Source organism: Elgaria multicarinata, chromosome 13, assembly GCF_023053635.1.
Source record: "Elgaria multicarinata webbii isolate HBS135686 ecotype San Diego chromosome 13, rElgMul1.1.pri, whole genome shotgun sequence".
NCBI lineage: Eukaryota > Metazoa > Chordata > Lepidosauria > Squamata > Anguidae > Elgaria > Elgaria multicarinata.
The window spans coordinates 31,411,607-31,429,671 of record NC_086183.1 but is presented as its reverse complement, the minus strand read 5'-3'; the positions used below and the strand labels follow the sequence as shown (position 1 = coordinate 31,429,671).

At 45.7% G+C, this 18,065-nt stretch overlaps 1 protein-coding gene across 1 annotated transcript; it reads left to right on the top strand.

Annotated features, from left to right (window-relative positions):
• The first annotated feature begins 420 nt into the window (after window positions 1–420).
• On the top strand, window positions 421–14,648 carry SIRT2 (sirtuin 2). The gene is made up of 16 exons (XM_063139946.1): window positions 421–537; window positions 689–750; window positions 3,215–3,260; window positions 4,468–4,584; window positions 5,324–5,365; window positions 6,554–6,660; window positions 6,773–6,829; window positions 7,811–7,879; window positions 8,914–9,043; window positions 9,583–9,642; window positions 10,146–10,201; window positions 11,831–11,907; window positions 12,008–12,059; window positions 12,839–12,906; window positions 13,386–13,452; window positions 13,637–14,648. The coding sequence occupies exons 1-16, from the start codon at window positions 522–524 to the stop codon at window positions 13,796–13,798; spliced, it is 1,188 nt and encodes a 395-aa protein (XP_062996016.1). The 5' UTR covers window positions 421–521; the 3' UTR covers window positions 13,799–14,648.
• The last annotated feature ends 3,417 nt before the right edge of the window (window positions 14,649–18,065 follow it).

The window sequence follows — 18,065 nt, the reverse complement described above, 5'->3', positions numbered from 1 at the left end:
TGTAGTTCCCAAGGCAGACAGGGCCACGCAGCCGCTTTTGTTTGTCCGTGTCTATTGATTTGTTTTATTTCTTGGTCTCTGGATTTCTCATCCCTCCATTTTTATTTTTATTTTACATCATAGTTGCAACCAACCAACCAACCAACACACAAACCCATTAGTGGTTGGGGGCGGGTTGCAAAGTAGATTGACAGCGTCACTGGAGCCCCCGCCTCCCAGCAACGCAGCGCATGCCGGGTGATTGAGGCATTCTGCGGTTTCCGTCTCCGCCCCTACAATCTATTACTGTGATTGGCTGACACGAACGATCTTTTTTTGCGTCCGTGGTCAACGTCGTCGTCGTGGTGTTGTTGTTGTTTTTTCCCGTGGAGCACGTTGGGACTCTGGCTGCTGATTGGCTGCTGTGCCGCGATGCTTCCTGGGGGCTGTAGTTTTCCTGTCAGAGTAGCAGCTGTGGCTCTGCTAGTTCGCTTGCTCCGCAACTCGGTTCAGAGTCGGAGTCTGCGGTGCAGGGACGCTTCATGGAAAGTCAGGAAGGTAACGGGGACTATGAGGGGTTTGTGGTCTGGGGCCGAGGAGGCGGCGGCGGCGGCGGCGGCGGCGGCCTGGGCCTTTGCTTCTTCCCCGCAGCCCTGAGGTAGCTGCTACCTCACTCGCCGTCTCTTTGTTGTGTCTTTTCCTGTCACAGATCAGGGAGCTGCAGGTGCTGCTGCTGCTGAGGCCGACGCCGAGAGAGGCTCAGGGTCGTCGGTGAGGAACTAGTGGAGAAAAGAGGGCGGTTGTGTGTGTGGGGGGGGGTGTCACTTCGAATCAGGGCGGGGGTCGACGGCCAGTCGTATAGGGTCACTTCGAATCAGGGTCACTTCGAATCAGGTTGACGGCCAATCGTATAGGGTCACTTCGAATCAGGGTCACTTCGAATCAGGTTGACGGCCAGTCGTATAGGGTCACTTCGAATCAGGGTCACTTCGAATCAGGTTGACGGCCAGTCGTATAGGGTCACTTCGAATCAGGGCGGGGGTCGACGGCCGGTCGTAAAGGTTCCCTCCTGTACGAAAAGGAGAATGTCCGCTGAAAACAAAACAAAAAACCTGTCCAAAGGTCCATAGGAACAGATGGCCAGGGACGGGGCTCCATTGAAGTCAATGCCAGGTGTGAACAAAGCAAGGATCCTGAGAGGAAATGGAAGGGGTTGCAGGGACAGAAAGTTTGTGTATTTACTTATTTAGTATTACATTTATATCCTGTCTTTTTTCCTCTTGCAAGAAACAAATGGCGGTTTGCATAGGCCTCCTCCTCTCCCTTTTTACTCTCACAACAACCCTGTGAGGTAGGTTAGGCTGAAAGTTGGTGACTGGCCTGAAGTCACACAGTGAGCTTCATGGCTGCGTGGAGATCGGAACCTGGATCTCAGTTCAACACGCTAACCGCTGCACCGCCCTGGCGCTGAAACGAGATGGTTTCAGTAGTTTATTTATTATTATTATTATTATTATTATTACTATTATTATTTATTGTATTTTTATACTGCCCAATAGCCGAAGCTCCCTGGGCGGTTCACAAAAATGAAAACAATTCAAGGTATAAAACAAACAGTATAAAAACCTGATATAAAATACACATTAAAACGGATTAAAACATACCATACATGATTAAAACATCTTTTAAACATCCTGAAAACATTCTAAAATTTCACTAGGTAGGCCTGCTGGAATAGATCAGTCTTTATTGCCTTTTTAAATTCTAAAAGACTGTCACGTTGACGCATCTCCTCCGGCAGGCCATTCCACAGTCTGGGAGCAGCAGAAGAAAAGGTCCTCTGGGTAATGGTTGTTAATATAGTTTTTGCTAGCTGAAGTGGATTCTTCCCAGAGGACCTGAGTGTACGGGGCGGATTGTACGGGAGAAGGTGATGCCACAGGTAGCCTGGACCCAAACCATGTAGGTAATAACCAACACTTTGTACTTTTCCCGGAAACTAATCGGCAGCCAGTGAAGAGATTTTAAAACTGGTGTACCGGTGACCAACCTGGCTGCCATATTTTGAACTAGTTGAAGTTTCCGGACTAGGCACAGAGGTAGCCCCATGTAGAGCGATTTATAGTCTGATACCGGTGCTTCCAGACGGGTCTCTGTGTGTTCTCCTAGTGCTACCTATGAAAACAATTTCCAGCAGGGTAGCCGGATGGTTTTTAAATTTTGTATACTTTTTAAAATGTTTACTGTTTTAACTTTTGTGAACCGCCCAGAGAGCTTCAGCTGTGGGGCGGTATATAAATGTAATAAATAAATAAATCTGTTGCAGCAAAAACAGCAAAGAACCTTGTGGCATCTAAAAGTCTAACACGTTTATTTTGGTGTAAGCTGTCATGGACTCTTCATCAGATGCATCACGAAAGCTTAATGAATGCCATAAAGCGTAATAGAAAACTCTAATAATAATAAGAGCAATAACAACTATAAAAAGCTTAATAAAAGCCAGGATAAATCTTTTAGCATTTAAGGTGCCATAAGATTCTTTGATGTTTTCACGTATGAAAGGCAATGTGCAACTATTACATATATTTTTCTTCATAACAGTAAGAGAAAAGATAGAAGAAGAAGAAGAAGAAATGGGGAAAACATGGGAGGGTTCCGAATGGAAGACAACAACAATGTGTCTCCCCTGCCCCTTGTAAAATTCCATGAATGTAAGTAGGGCAAATGAAGTAAAACTCCATGAATGGAGCAGGATGATGGCACCATAAAAGCCTCGTCTGGAAGCACCGAAGTGCCTTGTTCTTGTGCCGACTCCTCTACAGCTGAGATTCTGCACATCTGGGGTTAGGGAGCAGAGCTTCCAAGTCAGGGAATGGGTCCAACGGAACCCGCAAGCAGGTTTGAGCTCCAGGACCTCTTAGAATTTCATCTTTCCGAATTTAAGCAGTGCTCGATCTCACTGGTGGATTATTTCAGTCCCGCTCCTGGCTAAGTGTAGGTGGTTAAGACTTGTGATGAACAATTTGATAATGTTCAAATATTTGAGGTGGCAGAAAGAAGGAGAGGAGGAGCAAGAAGCAGTTGGGTTACATTATAACGTAATAAATGTAATAATAAATAAATATATAATATATAAATGTAGATTTCGGTTAAGCATTCAGACCAGCAACTCAGAAATTACAACCTTAAACTTCATTCATTGAACCCCCCCTGCCTCCTTTCTGTTTTTATTCAGGATCCGGATTCTGACGACGAAGTGGGGGCTTCCGGTCAGACTGAAAGTAGGTGCTCTAATGTTTGGAGATAGATTGGCCTGTGGAAGTACAAGTTTTACTTTAATGATGCAAGTGGAGCCCAACATGTATAAATTGAGGCCAACTGTACCTTATGTAAATCTGAAAACTTACTGTTATTGCTTTACCTTGGCCTGCTTTAATATGCTGGCTGAAAGCATCTGTGGTTAAAGTAAATGACAAGTGTTTCATTTCTAAACACAGATCACCCCTGACTTGCAATATCTAGGTTAAGTACTTTGGTTTCTCTCTTGCAGGGCAGCCAAATAGCTCATTCTCCTGCCTGAAATACCAGATCTTATGTGTTTGGGGCCTGCATAGCATCCTGGTGACTAACTATCCATATCTGCTGAATTAGTTGGGTGCCTGGGAGCATGTTATTTCTAGGCACTTGGAATTTGAACCCTCAGGCTAGCAATGCACATTCCTTCCCCTCTGTTATTGTCAAGATCATCTCTGATGATGAGTCAGTTGACTAGCAGAGGGACCTTTTTTAGTCCCTGCAAATCCTTCTGTAATTAAGGTACCTCTTCTGGAAAGATGCAGGGCTGGCCTTACTGTTAAGCTAGGTGAGATGACCCACCTTGGGCTGCAGATCTTGGGTTACCATGAAAAGATAGCAAGTCTTTCCATTCAGTTTACATTTTTACTACTTTGTAGGGGGCAACATTTGGTTCCTTCTCAGGCAATAAACTATCTTTGTCTGTCTCTGGACAGGATGAGGATCAGAAGGGTTTTTGGTTTTTTTACATAAATTTTGTTTTATGTGAACTGGCCAGAGAGCTTCGGCTATTGGACAGTATAAAAATGTAATAAATAAATTAAAAGTAATTGTTTTATGTAAAAAATGTGAACAGAAGTTGGGAAGATCCAGTTCCTAACACAGCTCTCTGCCTTGCCCTTCAATCTTTATGTTTCTTCTAAATAGCGAAGAGAACCCAAGAGTCTGTTTTTGCCTTTCCTACAGTCTTCATTATTATGAAAGGTTACCTTGTTTTGATTGCAAAACAAACTAGAGAGGGATCTATTATGTTTTAGAGTTTGCATTTTGTTGTGGAAGGGCAGGATAGCAAACATTTCAGCAGCATCAAACTTTGCTTAAGGCAGGAACCCAGAACAGAATCCATAGGCCCTACACCTCAGAGACCCCCCCCCCCCCCCGAGGCTGTTAATGGATTTCTCTCTCTCTTGCTAGTGGAGTTTTTACGAAACCTCTTGTCCCGGACGCTGGGCTTGGGCAGCGAGAAACCCGAGAAGGTGCTGGATGAGCTGACGTTAGAGGGTGTGAGCAAGTTCATGCTGACTGATCAATGTAAGCCAGTTGACTCTCTGCAGGTGGGTTTGGACCTGGGGGTGGGTGGGTGTAGCCAGCAATCTTGTATCCTATTTTATCAATTCCTTCCTGGCAATCGGCCTCTGAAATAGCCATACTATGCTGAGATGACGCAGTGCTGCTGAGAGGTTACTTAGTGAAAAGGGAGTAGAATAGAAAGCCCAAAATTGGGAACTGGGGGATGGAGGGGTGTTTAAGCACCCGTACCAGGTCATGGATTAATGTTTATCTTGCTTTAGGACTTTTCTCATCAGCATGAATTACCTGATACCCATTTTAGAGGTGGAAAGTTGGGGTTGAAAGAGACTAACATTCTCAAGGCCACCCAATAAACTCTTGGCTAACTAGGAGATTTGAACCTCCATTTCTTAAATCCAGTATCTTACCCACTGAGTCTTACTAGCTCTCTTGCTTTGGCTGTCAGCACTAATATACAGTGTTGCAACCCAATAATAATAACAACAACAACAACAACAAAATTGTTATCCACCTCTCCCTCTGGATTGAGGCAGGGTACAACACAAATGCAAACACCATAAAATACCTACAACTAATTAAAAAAATCAAAACTAATACATAATTTAAAGCAGCGCATTATTAAAAAGGCATCTTAAAATTCAACTGGGTAGGCCTGCCGGAAGATATCAATCTTTATGGCTTTAAATGTAGGTTTAAAGGGATAGAGGCTTGAATATGCTTCCCTCTCTTTCTCTTGTAGGCAAGAAAATTGTATGTATGGTTGGAGCAGGAATCTCAACTGGTGAGTGTCACAGGGGCTTTATTGAGCCTGTGTCTCTTCATTTTATTTTTAGTTGTGCCAAAATGAAGTAACAGCAGAGCAGTGATTCTGGCTGGCAGGACCCCTCTGAAAACCTTTTCCATTGGGCATGTCTGAGCTTGGAGTTCTCTCTGGTCATGATAGTGATGTATAGTCCCACCTGTAGGAGTGATTACAATTTTTAAATAGAAACTTGCCCCTGGCCTTGCTGCATTAAGAGTCAAATAGAAAAAGCAGCCATCAAATCAGACTGCTGGTCTGCAGCAGAGGTGGACAACTTGTGGCCCTCCAGATGTTGTTGGACTGCAATTCCCATCAGCCATGGCTAACATAGTCAATGCATGCTGTAGGCTAATGAGAGTTGCAGTGCAACAACATCTGGAGGATCACAAGTTGCTCCCCCCCCCCCCCTTGATCTGCAGCCTAGTCCTGGCTACGTTGTAGAAAAAAATCAGCTGTCTGTCTGGTATTGGACCATTCTTAATATTGACAAGGAACTCTGTATTGCATCAGCTATGGAAACAAATATCCTTCCTTCACTGAAACTAATATTCAACCAGTGTGGCATCTGTTTAGGCCAGTGACTTCCAAGCTGTGTGCCGTGCAATCCGGGAGTTTCCACGAAATTTTTCACAATGTGCAGCTACTGGGAAATGTTGAGTGCATTCAAGGGAAATAGTGAGCCTCAGTGAGCCTAACTAGTATAGTGCATCACTAAAACCTGCCCCAGAAATTGGTGAAAATGGTTGAAAATGACTCGCTTGGGCAATTATTATTATTATTATTATTATTATTTATATAGCACCATCAATGTACATGGTGCTGTACAGAGTAAAACAGTAAATAGCAAGGCCCTGCCGCATAGGCTTACAATCTAATAAAATCAATACTAGACAATTGGACTATTGGTGTGATTCAGCAGGTCAGCTGTTATGTACATGTCTTTTTCTACTCTCCCTCTCTCTCAGAAATGCCTTAGTATGAATTGGATTGGAATAATAAAAAGCAGCACACCCCAAATATCCACTTCGCAGCTTCCCTAGTGGTGCTGTCAATGCATAGACCTATCAGATGGATCGTAATGTGTCTGCCAGGATTCTCAAACTACTCTGGCTGCCCGCTCTGCCTCGGTGTTCGCATTTCTTTACACAGTATCTTTGTGCTTCTCAGCTGCAGGGATCCCGGACTTCCGCTCCCCAGGCACAGGGCTCTATGCCAACCTACAGCAGTACAACCTGCCATACCCAGAAGCCATCTTTGAGATCAGCTACTTCAAGGTACCACACAAGGAAGTCCCCTGCCTGCAAGTTTGTGTTGGCTGAATGCGTCCTGCTCCATTGAGGTTTGTTGTCTTCACACAACCAATTCTGTTTCTCTGTCTTGATTTAGCAACACCCAGAGCCATTCTTTGCCTTGGCCCGGGAGCTGTACCCAGGGCAGTTCAAGGTAAGCTCAGTGCTCGTGTTTTCTTCAGCCTTGTTCCTAATCTAGAATTAGAGCATGCTGAGGGAGAGGGACTGGATATCAGGTGTTTGGGGAGTATTTGAGGTTAGGGGTCAGGGCTCCTAGGTTCTGCCCCCAGATTTGAGCGAGGGCTGTAACTTCTGGATTTTCTTTTCTAACAACTTAGAAGTCTATTTGAATGTTTGACACATTTTGATTTTTTTTCAACAGTACCTTTTTAACGGTTGTTGGGGGTTGGTCTTTTGGACTTGGTGCCATGCATTTAAAGAACGAAAACTGGATTCTTCATTTTGTATTCAGCATAGGACGGCCAACGTAGCATTGTGCGAAAACCATGTAACAATATTTGCAGTTCTGGTTTGTGGAGCAAACAGATAACTGGAATCTCCTGGGTTTTCTTCCCAGACAATGTGAGAGTTGAGGCAATGTAGATCTTGAATCTAAGAAGGCTCCTGTGGGTGGGAGAGACCCCCATATCCTGGGCTCTATGTCATTCCTTTGCGATTCACCTGAACCTCTTTCAGCTATGTAGCAGCTCTTAACCAAGTCTGTTGAATTCCTCAGCAGCGTTGGCTGCAGAGTTTGGGAGGCCCTTGAGCAAGGTGCATGGGCTCTGCTCCGCCTCTCACAGACACTGCTGCATTCGCCCTCTCCCTCTGAGCTCAATTTGCGCAACTGTTTAGAGGAAAAGCACAAAGGAAGTAGAGGATGCCACCCCATCTCCTCACGTGAACTGCTTGCATGCTTGAAGAGGGAAAGTGAACAGGCAGCGACAGCATGCAGGACCAAGAGGCTCCAGGGAGTTTATTTCTGAAGGACAAAGCATATATTTCAGTATGCCTTGGCAGGTGCCGAAGAGCGCCTGCCTGTCACCAGACCTGTTCCTCTGGCTCAGGTAGACCTTTGCCTACCTCCTTTATCTCTGAGAAGTGCAGTTTAACGTGAGGCTCTGCTTCTTTTCAGCCCACCGTCTGCCACTACTTCATACGCCTCCTGAAGGAAAAAGGGCTGCTCCTGCGTTGTTACACGCAGGTGAGTAAAACCGTCCTTCTCCTTGCACAAGAAAGAGAGCAGCTAACCAGAGTAGAGGACAGGGATTTTTTTTTAAAAAAATTGCAACAATTTAGGGAGAAATCTCTGGTGGCCTTGGTGGCATTTCCTAGAAAATGTGTGGGTAGTTAACTATGGAAAAAGGAGGGAGGGAAAAGCTGTATGCAGTTATGATTCTGTTAGAGGGTTTCAGGATGGTGTCGGTGCAACTGGGGCAGTGGTTCTAGAGGACCAGTTCCTGGGGAACATGGGTGGGAGGGTGCTGTTGCACCATGTCCTGCTTGTGGGTCGCTGGCCGATGGCTGGTTGGCCACTGTGTGAACAGAGTGCTGGACTAGGTGGACCCTTGGTCTGACCCAGCATCAGGGCTCTTCTGGTGTTCTGATGTTCTACTTGCCCTTGAAAGTTTACCTTGCACTTGGCTTCCCCGTTTGGCTTTGAGCTGGACGCCATCATACTTTGAGTAGCCCCGTTAGAATCAATGAGACCTCAGTTAGTTTAGCCATGGGTAAACTAAGTCCCATTGATTTCAATGGCTCTACTCTGACTAAACTGGGATCCAACCCCTTGTCTTCAAAACCTGCAGGACACTGTGTGAACAGAGTGCTGGACTAGGTGGACCCTTGGTCTGATCCAGCATCAGGGCCCTTCTTATGTTCTTATGAGATATGGCTAAGGAGGTTGAAGCAGGGGTTGGGTGCAAAAACATTGGAAATTACTGCACTGTGGGTTTGCCAAGCTGAGGGAGATATGATGTCCAAGGTTATGAGGGAGAGAAGGGTTGGGGTAGGGGAGAAGAGAGGGCTCCCTATAGCCATTCAGTAGTTGTGCACCTCCGACTCCTGTTGTGCACAGTTCTTAGCCCTGTTATAGAGCAGGAGCATTTGCCTTTGAAAGAGGAAGAGCATCTCTTGGAACAGCCCTTGATATTTGCCACCCCAGGTCAGTTTTAAATCCTGGTTGAGCAGCCATTTTTGAAAGGATGATTTTTGTTTTGGATGGTGTTTGTCTCCCAGAACATCGACACCTTGGAGCGGGTTGCTGGCCTCGATCACGAAGACTTAGTGGAGGCTCACGGCACCTTCTTTACCTCCCACTGCATCAGCTCCACCTGCAGGAAGTCGTACAGCCTGGATTGGATGAAAGGTGATGCTTCGGAGTGGGGGGGGTGCATGGGGGCGAGGAAGCGATTCACACGGGGTCTTCCAAGGTGGCTTGAAGAGGTAAACAATAGAAATAGAAGTTTCTTCAGAGAAATCTTGCATTACCTTGATATTTTATGATAGAGAGGAAGCAAAGTGACTGCATAGCAGTGAGGTACCAGTGATCCCACACTAGAGGCCTTCAAGAGGCAGCCGGACAAGCATCTGTCAGGGATGCTTTAGGGTGGATTCCTGCATTGAGCAGGGGGTTGGACTCGATGGCCTTGTAGGCCCCTTCCAACTCTGCTATTCTATGATTTCAATAACATAAGAATGCTGCTGATACTACCTGTGATTTCACTGTGTCATCTTGGATCAACTGGTATGCCTTGCAGCTGGCTTGTAGGTAAAACTAAGAGTAGCTGCTTGTTAGGTAGTGAGGACACGTGTGTGGGGAAATCAGAGAATGTGCAAGCTGCCAATTGACTGTGTTCAGTTATATTTTGGAGAGTTCTAGACCTCTCTCTTTCTGTTTATTTTCAGAAAAAATCTTCACGTCTCTCATCCCCAAGTGTGAAAAATGTCAGAATGTAGTGAAGCCAGGTGAGTATCCCTTCTGAAAAGTCTTCCCGCCCCCCCCGAAAAACCACTCATTTCCCCAAAGTGCATCAGAAAAATCCTTTATCTTGTGTTCAGCACTGGACGACTCGCAATTGAACGTGTGGCCCCATTGTACTGCAGGTGGCTCCGTTGGAGGTTATCTGGAAGTGCTGTCTGAGGCGTGAATGTTGTCAGTATGTCCCAGTGATGACCTGATGTTGCAGCTATCCCTCAATTGCAATAAAGAAGCTGCAAGCTTCTTTATTTGCAGAGTAGCTGAGAACTCCAGCTCCTGCAGCAGCATAGGTGACTTAACTGCTAGCAAGGAATGCCCCGATCCTTCCCCCTCCCCTGTTCCATGAAGCCGCAAGGAACCGCATTCTTGTTTTTTAAAAAAGAAGAAGCTGAGATTCTCTGGGAGCCGAGTTCTGTGCTTCCAGAAAAGGATCTCATTACACGTGTAGCCCTGACCAACCGGCTAAGCCTCTTTTGTTCTCTTTATTCAGACATCGTGTTCTTTGGGGAGAACCTGCCCTCTCGCTTCTTCTCTTTGATGCAGTCAGTAAGTGTCCCAGTGTTTCCCTTCCCTACCTCTGCATGTCCACAAAGACCTGTGACCTCTGGTTCCTTGCGTTCACAGCTAAGATTTGCACACGTGCAGGTGCCGGGGTGGGTCAGTGGTGGATTTTGTGTGCCATTCTTGTAAGCATCTTCTTTTTTTTAATATGACTTGATTGGATTATGTGTAAGGTCTATATCGGGTGTAGACCCCACGTCTAGCCCTCGGGGCGGGGTGGGGGGGTCCGCACCAAGCCCTCTGCAGTTCCTCATAAGGCCACTCCCCCTTCCTCTGGCCCCACCCTCTTTCACCCAACCACCAGTTATAAAGTGGTTTCCCAGCTTTTGTGCCGTTCCCCACCCCCATTCTAAAAGCTTGAAACGCCTCTCGTAAGGTCTAGTCAGTGGCAGGAAGAGCTACAAGTTAAATGACGCTAGTATTTCTGGTATCTTTGCACACACACACCCCAGCCCTCAATGGAAAGCAGCCCCGAGAGCGTCTCCAAAATGAAATTCAGCTGCTGAATTGAAAAAAAGTTCTATCCTCCTGGTCTATACATATAAAAAGGTGGCACATAATATTTTGTAAAATAACATTGACATGAAGGGGGGCAAGCGGGATACATTTTGTGAACACGTGGAGAACCTGCAAAAAACACCCCCTTTCCACATTTTTGAGGGGAGGCCTGCAACAAAAGCGTTTTCCTGGACATGTTTGCCCTCACTCTAAAGAGGCAGGATAGGCAACCATTGAACCGATTGGTTGGGTGCTCTCATGTGATCAAGAGGCACCGTCTTTCCTTTCTTTGGCCTTAGCTAGACCTAAGGTTTATCCCGGGGTCATCCCTGTTCATGTAAATGACACACAGGATATGCCGGGAGCAGGCAGGGAAGACCCTGGGACGATCCCAGGATAAACCTTAGGTCTAGCTAAGGCCTTTTAGTATGCCATATAGCCAAATAGGTTATATAGAGCTATGACTTGCTTACTCCATCCCTGATTGGCTAAGATTAATGAAACCTTAACCAAGGGAGCAAAAATTGAAGCAGCAGCAAATTAGGCTTGCAAACAAAAAAGACAAATCTTCAGTGAAGAAGGGGATAAAGGAAGAATGCTTCAGCCCCCCTCCGTGCCGCCCGTTTAATCGCAGCTTTCATGCCAGAGATGTTTGTGAGGTAGTGTTCAGCATAGCCCTATAAATATGTGATGTCCGTCTCTTGTATTGTTCACAGTGGGCCTGTTAGCACGTTATGCTTCAATTTTGTGGTCAGAAATCACTCTGTGTGCGGTAACCATTTAATGCACTATGTTCATGCATTACAGGAGTCGGTGGTTTTCCTCTCTGCAGAATCGCTGAAATTGCCTATGGCCTCGTGGGCTTTGAACCACAGCCTCTCCTATGTGCTGTAGTGAACATAACCACGTTGGAATGTGTGGTTTGTCTAGGCCAGAGTAAATAATAGCTGAGTAAAGGCGATGAATCCAAAGAGTGCAAATGGCCACGTGGCATGATTTCAGAGGCAGAGAGCAGTGTTGAAACAAGAGCCTATGAGAGTATTTCTGTGGTGTCTGCAGTCCTTCATAGCAACTTCCCCTCTCCTCCCCACCCACCCTTGACACCTTTACTTGCAGGATTTCCGCGATGTGGACTTGCTCATTATCTTGGGCACCTCCCTTCAGGTCCAGCCCTTTGCCTCTCTTGTCGGCAGGTAAGTGAACCTCTGCCACTGTCAATAAGAGATGGTCTTTGCTGGCTAAGGCACAACCAGCACGTCTACACATCTTCTTTTTTTTCTTTGTCCATTGCAGGGTACCCAAAAACACACCACGGCTCCTGATCAATAAAGAGAAGACTGGAGAAGTAAGATCAAGTTTGGTGCACATTTCCTTTGATAGTTGCTGCAGTTGGAGCAGGGAGGACACGTCCCCCACCTCCACCTGCTCTTTCCTTGATAGGAAGGATGGGACACACAAGCTGTGCTTTACAAGTAAACCGCCCAGAGAGCTTCGGCTATGGGGCGGTATATACATTTAATTAATTAATAAATAAATTGGAGCAACACGTGGATTGCTTATCCCACTGTTTGCCGGGATGCACACTGCTTCTGTCTTCTGTAAACAACCACCGATTGACCTGATAGGTGCTTGTGAGCGTGATGTGCAGACCTGGACCAATGGGTTGTTGAGGGGCTAAGCAACTCGGATGTTAACCCAAGCAGAAACCATGGGTTAATCTCTGGGTTTGTTTAGCCCTTAAACAATCCATTGGTCTGGGTTGTCATGCTGGCATTTCTGATGGCTATATGCTACCTCCAGTATCAGAGGCAGCATGTCTATATATGCCGGTTGCTGAGGAACGGGCGGGACCATGTTGTTGCCCTCATGTCCTGCTTGCGGCTTTCTCCTGGGCAGCTGGTTGGCCACTGTGTAATCAGAATGCAGGACTAGATGGACCTTGGTCTGATCCAGTGTAGCTCTTCTTATGTTCTTAACCTCCGATTGTGCTGATCAGAGATGTTTTACAGGAACCAGAAGGAGCTTGCCGGTGGTACCTGTAAACAGTGGGTTAAATAACCCATGATTTGCTGCTGTAACATGAACTAGATCATACTGTCCTTAACTTTTTCTCTTTCATTGCAGAGTGATCCTCTCATGTCCCTGATGGGCTTCGGGTGTGGGATGAACTTTGACTCAGAGAAAGCATACCGGCAAGTCACAGTGGGGACTGGGGCTGGGGTGTGGCAGGTAGTGAGGACATAAGCTAAGGACACTTCCACCGGATTCTGGAACATGGGGCTGTTTAATGCTGTGGTGTTGAGAAAAGGTAAATTGGGAACGTTGAGGCTCCCAGGTAAGGGAGCATGGAGTTACACAAATTGGAGGTTATCCCAATAATTAATATGCACATCTCCTGATTCTATGGTGTACAGCTTCATGAGCGAGTATGACAGTAGTGGAGCATAGTGGCACAAACACTGAGCTCACCTGGGTGGCATTAAAGAAGCCGCTTTCTCTTATTCTCTCATTCACTTGCCGATCTGCAGGATAGGGATAACAATGCTGGTGTGCCTTACAAGACTTTGTAAGGGACACTGAGAGAATGTATATAGATTGCTTGATGGGGCACTAAGAGAATGGGGTTTTTTTGGTGGGGGTGGGCTTCTATCCCATCTCTCCTCTCTTGCAGGGATGTTGCCTGGCTTGGAGACTGTGACGAGGGCTGCCTAGCCTTGGCAGAGCTGCTGGGATGGAAGGTATCTGCCCTGTTAAGGGATCATTAGAGTGCAGCCCACGCCAAAGTGGGAGAAATTAACCAAGGTTGTCTTTGGTTCCCATCTTGTACCTCAGAGGGACCGACTTGGCATCCTTGAGCAAGTTACAGCTCCCACCCATCTCTTGGTTCTATTCCTACCTTTGCTTTTGTTCTTCCCCCCCCAGAAAGAGCTGGAGGAACTGGTGAAAAAGGAGCATGCTGCCATAGACGCCAAGGCGGGGCAGACTGCAGCCCATGGGGCAAGTGCCACCCATCCTTCCATGAGGGAACAGAAGGAACATCCGTCCGCAGAGAAGGAAACACCTCCTAGCACCAAAGAAGAATGAAGAGATTGGACAGGACTGGGGGACCCGTACTGTGGATGAATTAAAAATCAAAATGGCCACAGGCTGAGTGACCCTTGTGGCTTGCAGACTTGTGTGACTTGATTTCCTTAAGGGCCTTGGCCGCCCGGGATCAACCAGAGGCTTCTGCTTAGGAGATCATGTGGTGGGAAATCCAAAAGAATGTGAGGAGTTACGGAACAAAAGTGAAAGAGGCCAAGGTACCACTTTACAAAGTCTTCTCTGCTGACTTTGGTAGTGTTTGACTTGAAAGCCCTAAATTGCTGAGATTATGGGTGAGAAATTGGATTGACAAGTAGCAATCTGAATATGTCTGGGTTATTTTCCAGCCTTAGTGAATTTTAGTTGCTGTGGGATGGGTGGACAAAACCAGCCTTGTTCTTAATGCAATCTATCAGTCTGTTTAAAATTATTTCTATGCCACCTTTAAGGAGAGAACCCTTTCAAGGCGGTGTACAAGACAAAACACACACTAAATGGATACAATGTAAAGAATCCATAAAACATGTTTCAATAAATCCATAAAAACCTAGATTAACACTTAGAATCGACAAAAGCAAACCTTACCAGTAAAAAAACAAAACTTACCAGTAAAAACCAACAGCCCAGACTTAAAGGAAGGCCAGTGAAAACAGGTGGGTCTTCTGAGCTACCTTTCTTCCTGGGAAGTCCGTTCTTTCTTTGGCACCCAGCTTGGCCAAAGATGATAAGTTGTGCAGAATGGTGGTTGGAGGTTATTTAATCAATCTTTTTAACACTGTTAAAGCTTTTGCTGCTGTTACTTGCATTAAGCTATCATAAATGGCAATTAAATTCAAGCACCTTGATACCAGGAGAGGATGCTGTGTCTCTTTCCCTTTGTGCAACCCTGTTTCTGCAAGCACTTGCATGTGTGGGGGAGCTGTTCATCTTGGGAGAACTGTTTGATTGTAAAAATGGTGGAGTTGACAAAGACGTTCCCAAAATTTTGGAGTAGGTCATAGCAGGTTAAAACACAAATATAAAACAGTCTGTTTCAAACTGTATTAAAATAAGCTAATGTTTAAATGATGTTTTTTGTGAACCGCCAAGAGAGCTTTGGCTATTGGGCGCTATAGAAATGCAATAAATAAATAAATAAATAGACCCTCGTGTGGCACAGAGCGGTAAAGCAGCAGTTTCTGCAGCTGAAACTCTCCCCATGGCCTGAGTTCGATCCCAGCGGAAGCTAGTTTCAGGAAGCCGGCTCGGGTTGACTCAGCCTTTCATCCTCCCGAGGTCGGTAAAATAAGTACCCAGTTAGCTGGGGGAAAGGGAATAATGGCCGGGGAAGGCAACGGCAAACTACCCCGCTGTAAGGCCTGCCAAGAAAACGTCAGCGAAAGCTGGCATCCCTGCAAGAGTCAGTAATGACTCAGTGCTTTCATGAGAGGAAATAAATAAATGCCACTAATCCTCTTCAGATCCCCTCACTTCTAAAAGAGGGTTGGGCTTCTGGTACTTTTTTACAGAGAAGACACTGTATAGCTATCAGACAGCCATGAAGGATGTCATTATGTGCCCAATTTGGTGCACAAATGGTAACGTCAAGTGTCCAGTTTCAACCATTCTGAAGTCAGCTGCATTTTGTTAGCAGAGGTAGACAAAGGTCACACAGCCAGAGTCTGCTTTCAGTCCTCTATTAGAAGTCTCCATCTGTAGTGTTGTGTCTGTATGACAATATCCCCAAGTAGCTACTCATACCTATGACAAAGGTGGCAGCATCCTTGCAGGGTGTGAGGATCCTTATTCAACTCTTGGTGTACATACGTGTGTATTTTATTTAAAAGTGCAATCCAGATGATTTACGCTTAAAATTTAAGTAACAAAAACAATGCAATAAGGGCATAAAAAAAGACAAACCCATTAAAATAGGAGTCAGCCTATTAAAACCAAAACAATGGAGGGGGATAACTAAACATCTGGCAAAATGAGGAGTTGTAGGCGCCATGCAGAAGTTGGCCTTTATGCATCTTTCAGGCTTTTCTTTGTGTTTTAATATGGACTAGAAACTTGGGGGGGGGGGTTCACTTCCTTTATAACTCAGATTTTTTACAACAATATGTATCCAAAGTGATACCCTGTGCTCTGTAATGTGATAGTGGTTGTGCAGGCTTTTAGGCCATGGTTCCACGTCCTGCCTTGCTTCCCTTTCGTTATTCCAATGCCTAGCAAAGGTTAAACATTTAACCAAAGAAGGGAGTGCAAACATTTGGAATTCTGGTGGCAGAATCTTAGGCTTTTCCGGTCTTCTTCATGCAGGGGCCCCCTCCCACATACACGTGAATGCCCCTTGATTTACACATACACGTGAATGCCCCTTGATTTACAACAGAGTACCTGCTATTGTTTACAATCAGGAACCCTTACCAGCTGCAAACATGTTTGTGCTGTCATACCTAGGATGACCATATTTGGGAAACCAAAAATTAGGACACTCAGTAGGGTGTGTGCGGGAGAGCACCCTTTCTAGGGCCTCCGGAAAGTGCATCATTTCGCCCACCCTGCTAATGGCGGCCACAGTGGGGAAATGCCAGTGTGTGTGTGAATGACACGCTTTCTGGAGGCACTAGAAAGCACGCTTTCTCCACCACCGGTCCCAGGAATGAAGCACTTTCCTCTTTAAGGCCCTGATTGGAGCAGTGTGTGTGGGGGGGAGGGGTAATGATGCACCTCTGGAAAGCACGACACCCCCCACCACGCTAATGGCGGCATTGAAAGGGAAAGTGTGTCATTCCCAGACACTATAGAAAATTGCAGAACACCCGCCCCCCCGACAGCCAGGCTAGAACAAAAACCCAAACAAATCTGGGGAAATCCTGACAGTTGGCCATCCCAGTCATACTACTTACTTTAGGGTGGATTCCAGCATTGAGCAGGGGGTTGGACTCGATGGCCTTGTAGGCCCCTTCCAACTCTGTGATTCTATGATTCTATGATTCTCCTTACGCAAAACCAGGCCAAGAATAATTTGAAGAGCAGGAAGCAGCTTCCATCGTCAAGGGCTGGCCTCGCTTGGATGGCAATGTACACAAAACAAGTGTCTGGTTGCTTTGACCCAAATCAGACTTACAGGAACTAGGTAGAGAGTTGTGAGAGGGATCAAGAGGAGAAGACCAGGTCTAGAGATTGAAGGTATGTTTGGGTGCGGCATGGTGAGAAAATATCTAGAAATCTGCATGTATTTTATTGGATGTAAAATCCAATAAAGAGCAACTTCCTAGTCCTCATTGTTGCTTAGAAAACCTTGAAAGCATTTTATGCAGCAAAATCCACTAAAGCTTGGTAGTTAAAGCAGAATAGAAAATGTTTTAGTTATAAGGAGCAGAAATACCCACGCTTCAGTTTACTGCTGCTTTCAACGTCTTCCACCCCCTCTCATTCATCTCCATTTATTTGCTGCTCCATATGCTAGACTTAACTGTAGAGTGTCTTCTATCCTTCCTCACATGACCAAAAACAAAAACACCTATCCCTATCCCTGAAAAAGAAATGTCTTTTATTTACAAACACCGTTTTTTCAGATAAAACCAACATCCCCAAATAGAAATATTTAATATAGAAACATTAAAGCAAAGAGACACCATTTAAAACAGCATATAATAAAAAAATAGGGAGAGGCTAGCAACCAGAACAAACAAACATTTTGAAAGCCAGAAGAAACCCATGAACACATACTGAAAGCCTGGGTGAATAAAATGTTTTTCCACTGATGCTGATGTCAGGTGAGCTTCTCTAAGAAGCACATTTCAAAGGTCTTGTGCCACAGTGGAGAATAGCCTATCCCAGATCCCTGCCTGCCTCACCTTGGACAGCAGTGAGACCCACCAGAGGACCTTTGATGAAGTTCTTAATAGGTGGGCAGGTTCATGTGGTCCTTGATGTATTCTGTTCTTAAGGTGGTTAGGACCTTGATGAACAAAACGAGCGCCTTGACTTGGGTCCAAAAATGGAATAGGACCCAGTTCTGCTGTGCTTGTATGATGTGTTCCATATAGAATCATAGAATAGCAGAGTTGGAAGGGGCCTACAAGGCCATCAAGTCCAACCCCCTGCTCAATGCAGGAATCCATCCTAATGCATCCCTGACAGATGGTTGTCCAGTGGAATGCCTCTAGTGTGGGAGAGCCCACAACCTCCCTAGGTAACTGATTCCATTGTCGTACTGCTCTAACAGTCAGGAAGTTTTTCCTGATGTCCAGCTGGAATCTGGCTTCCTTTAACGTGAGCC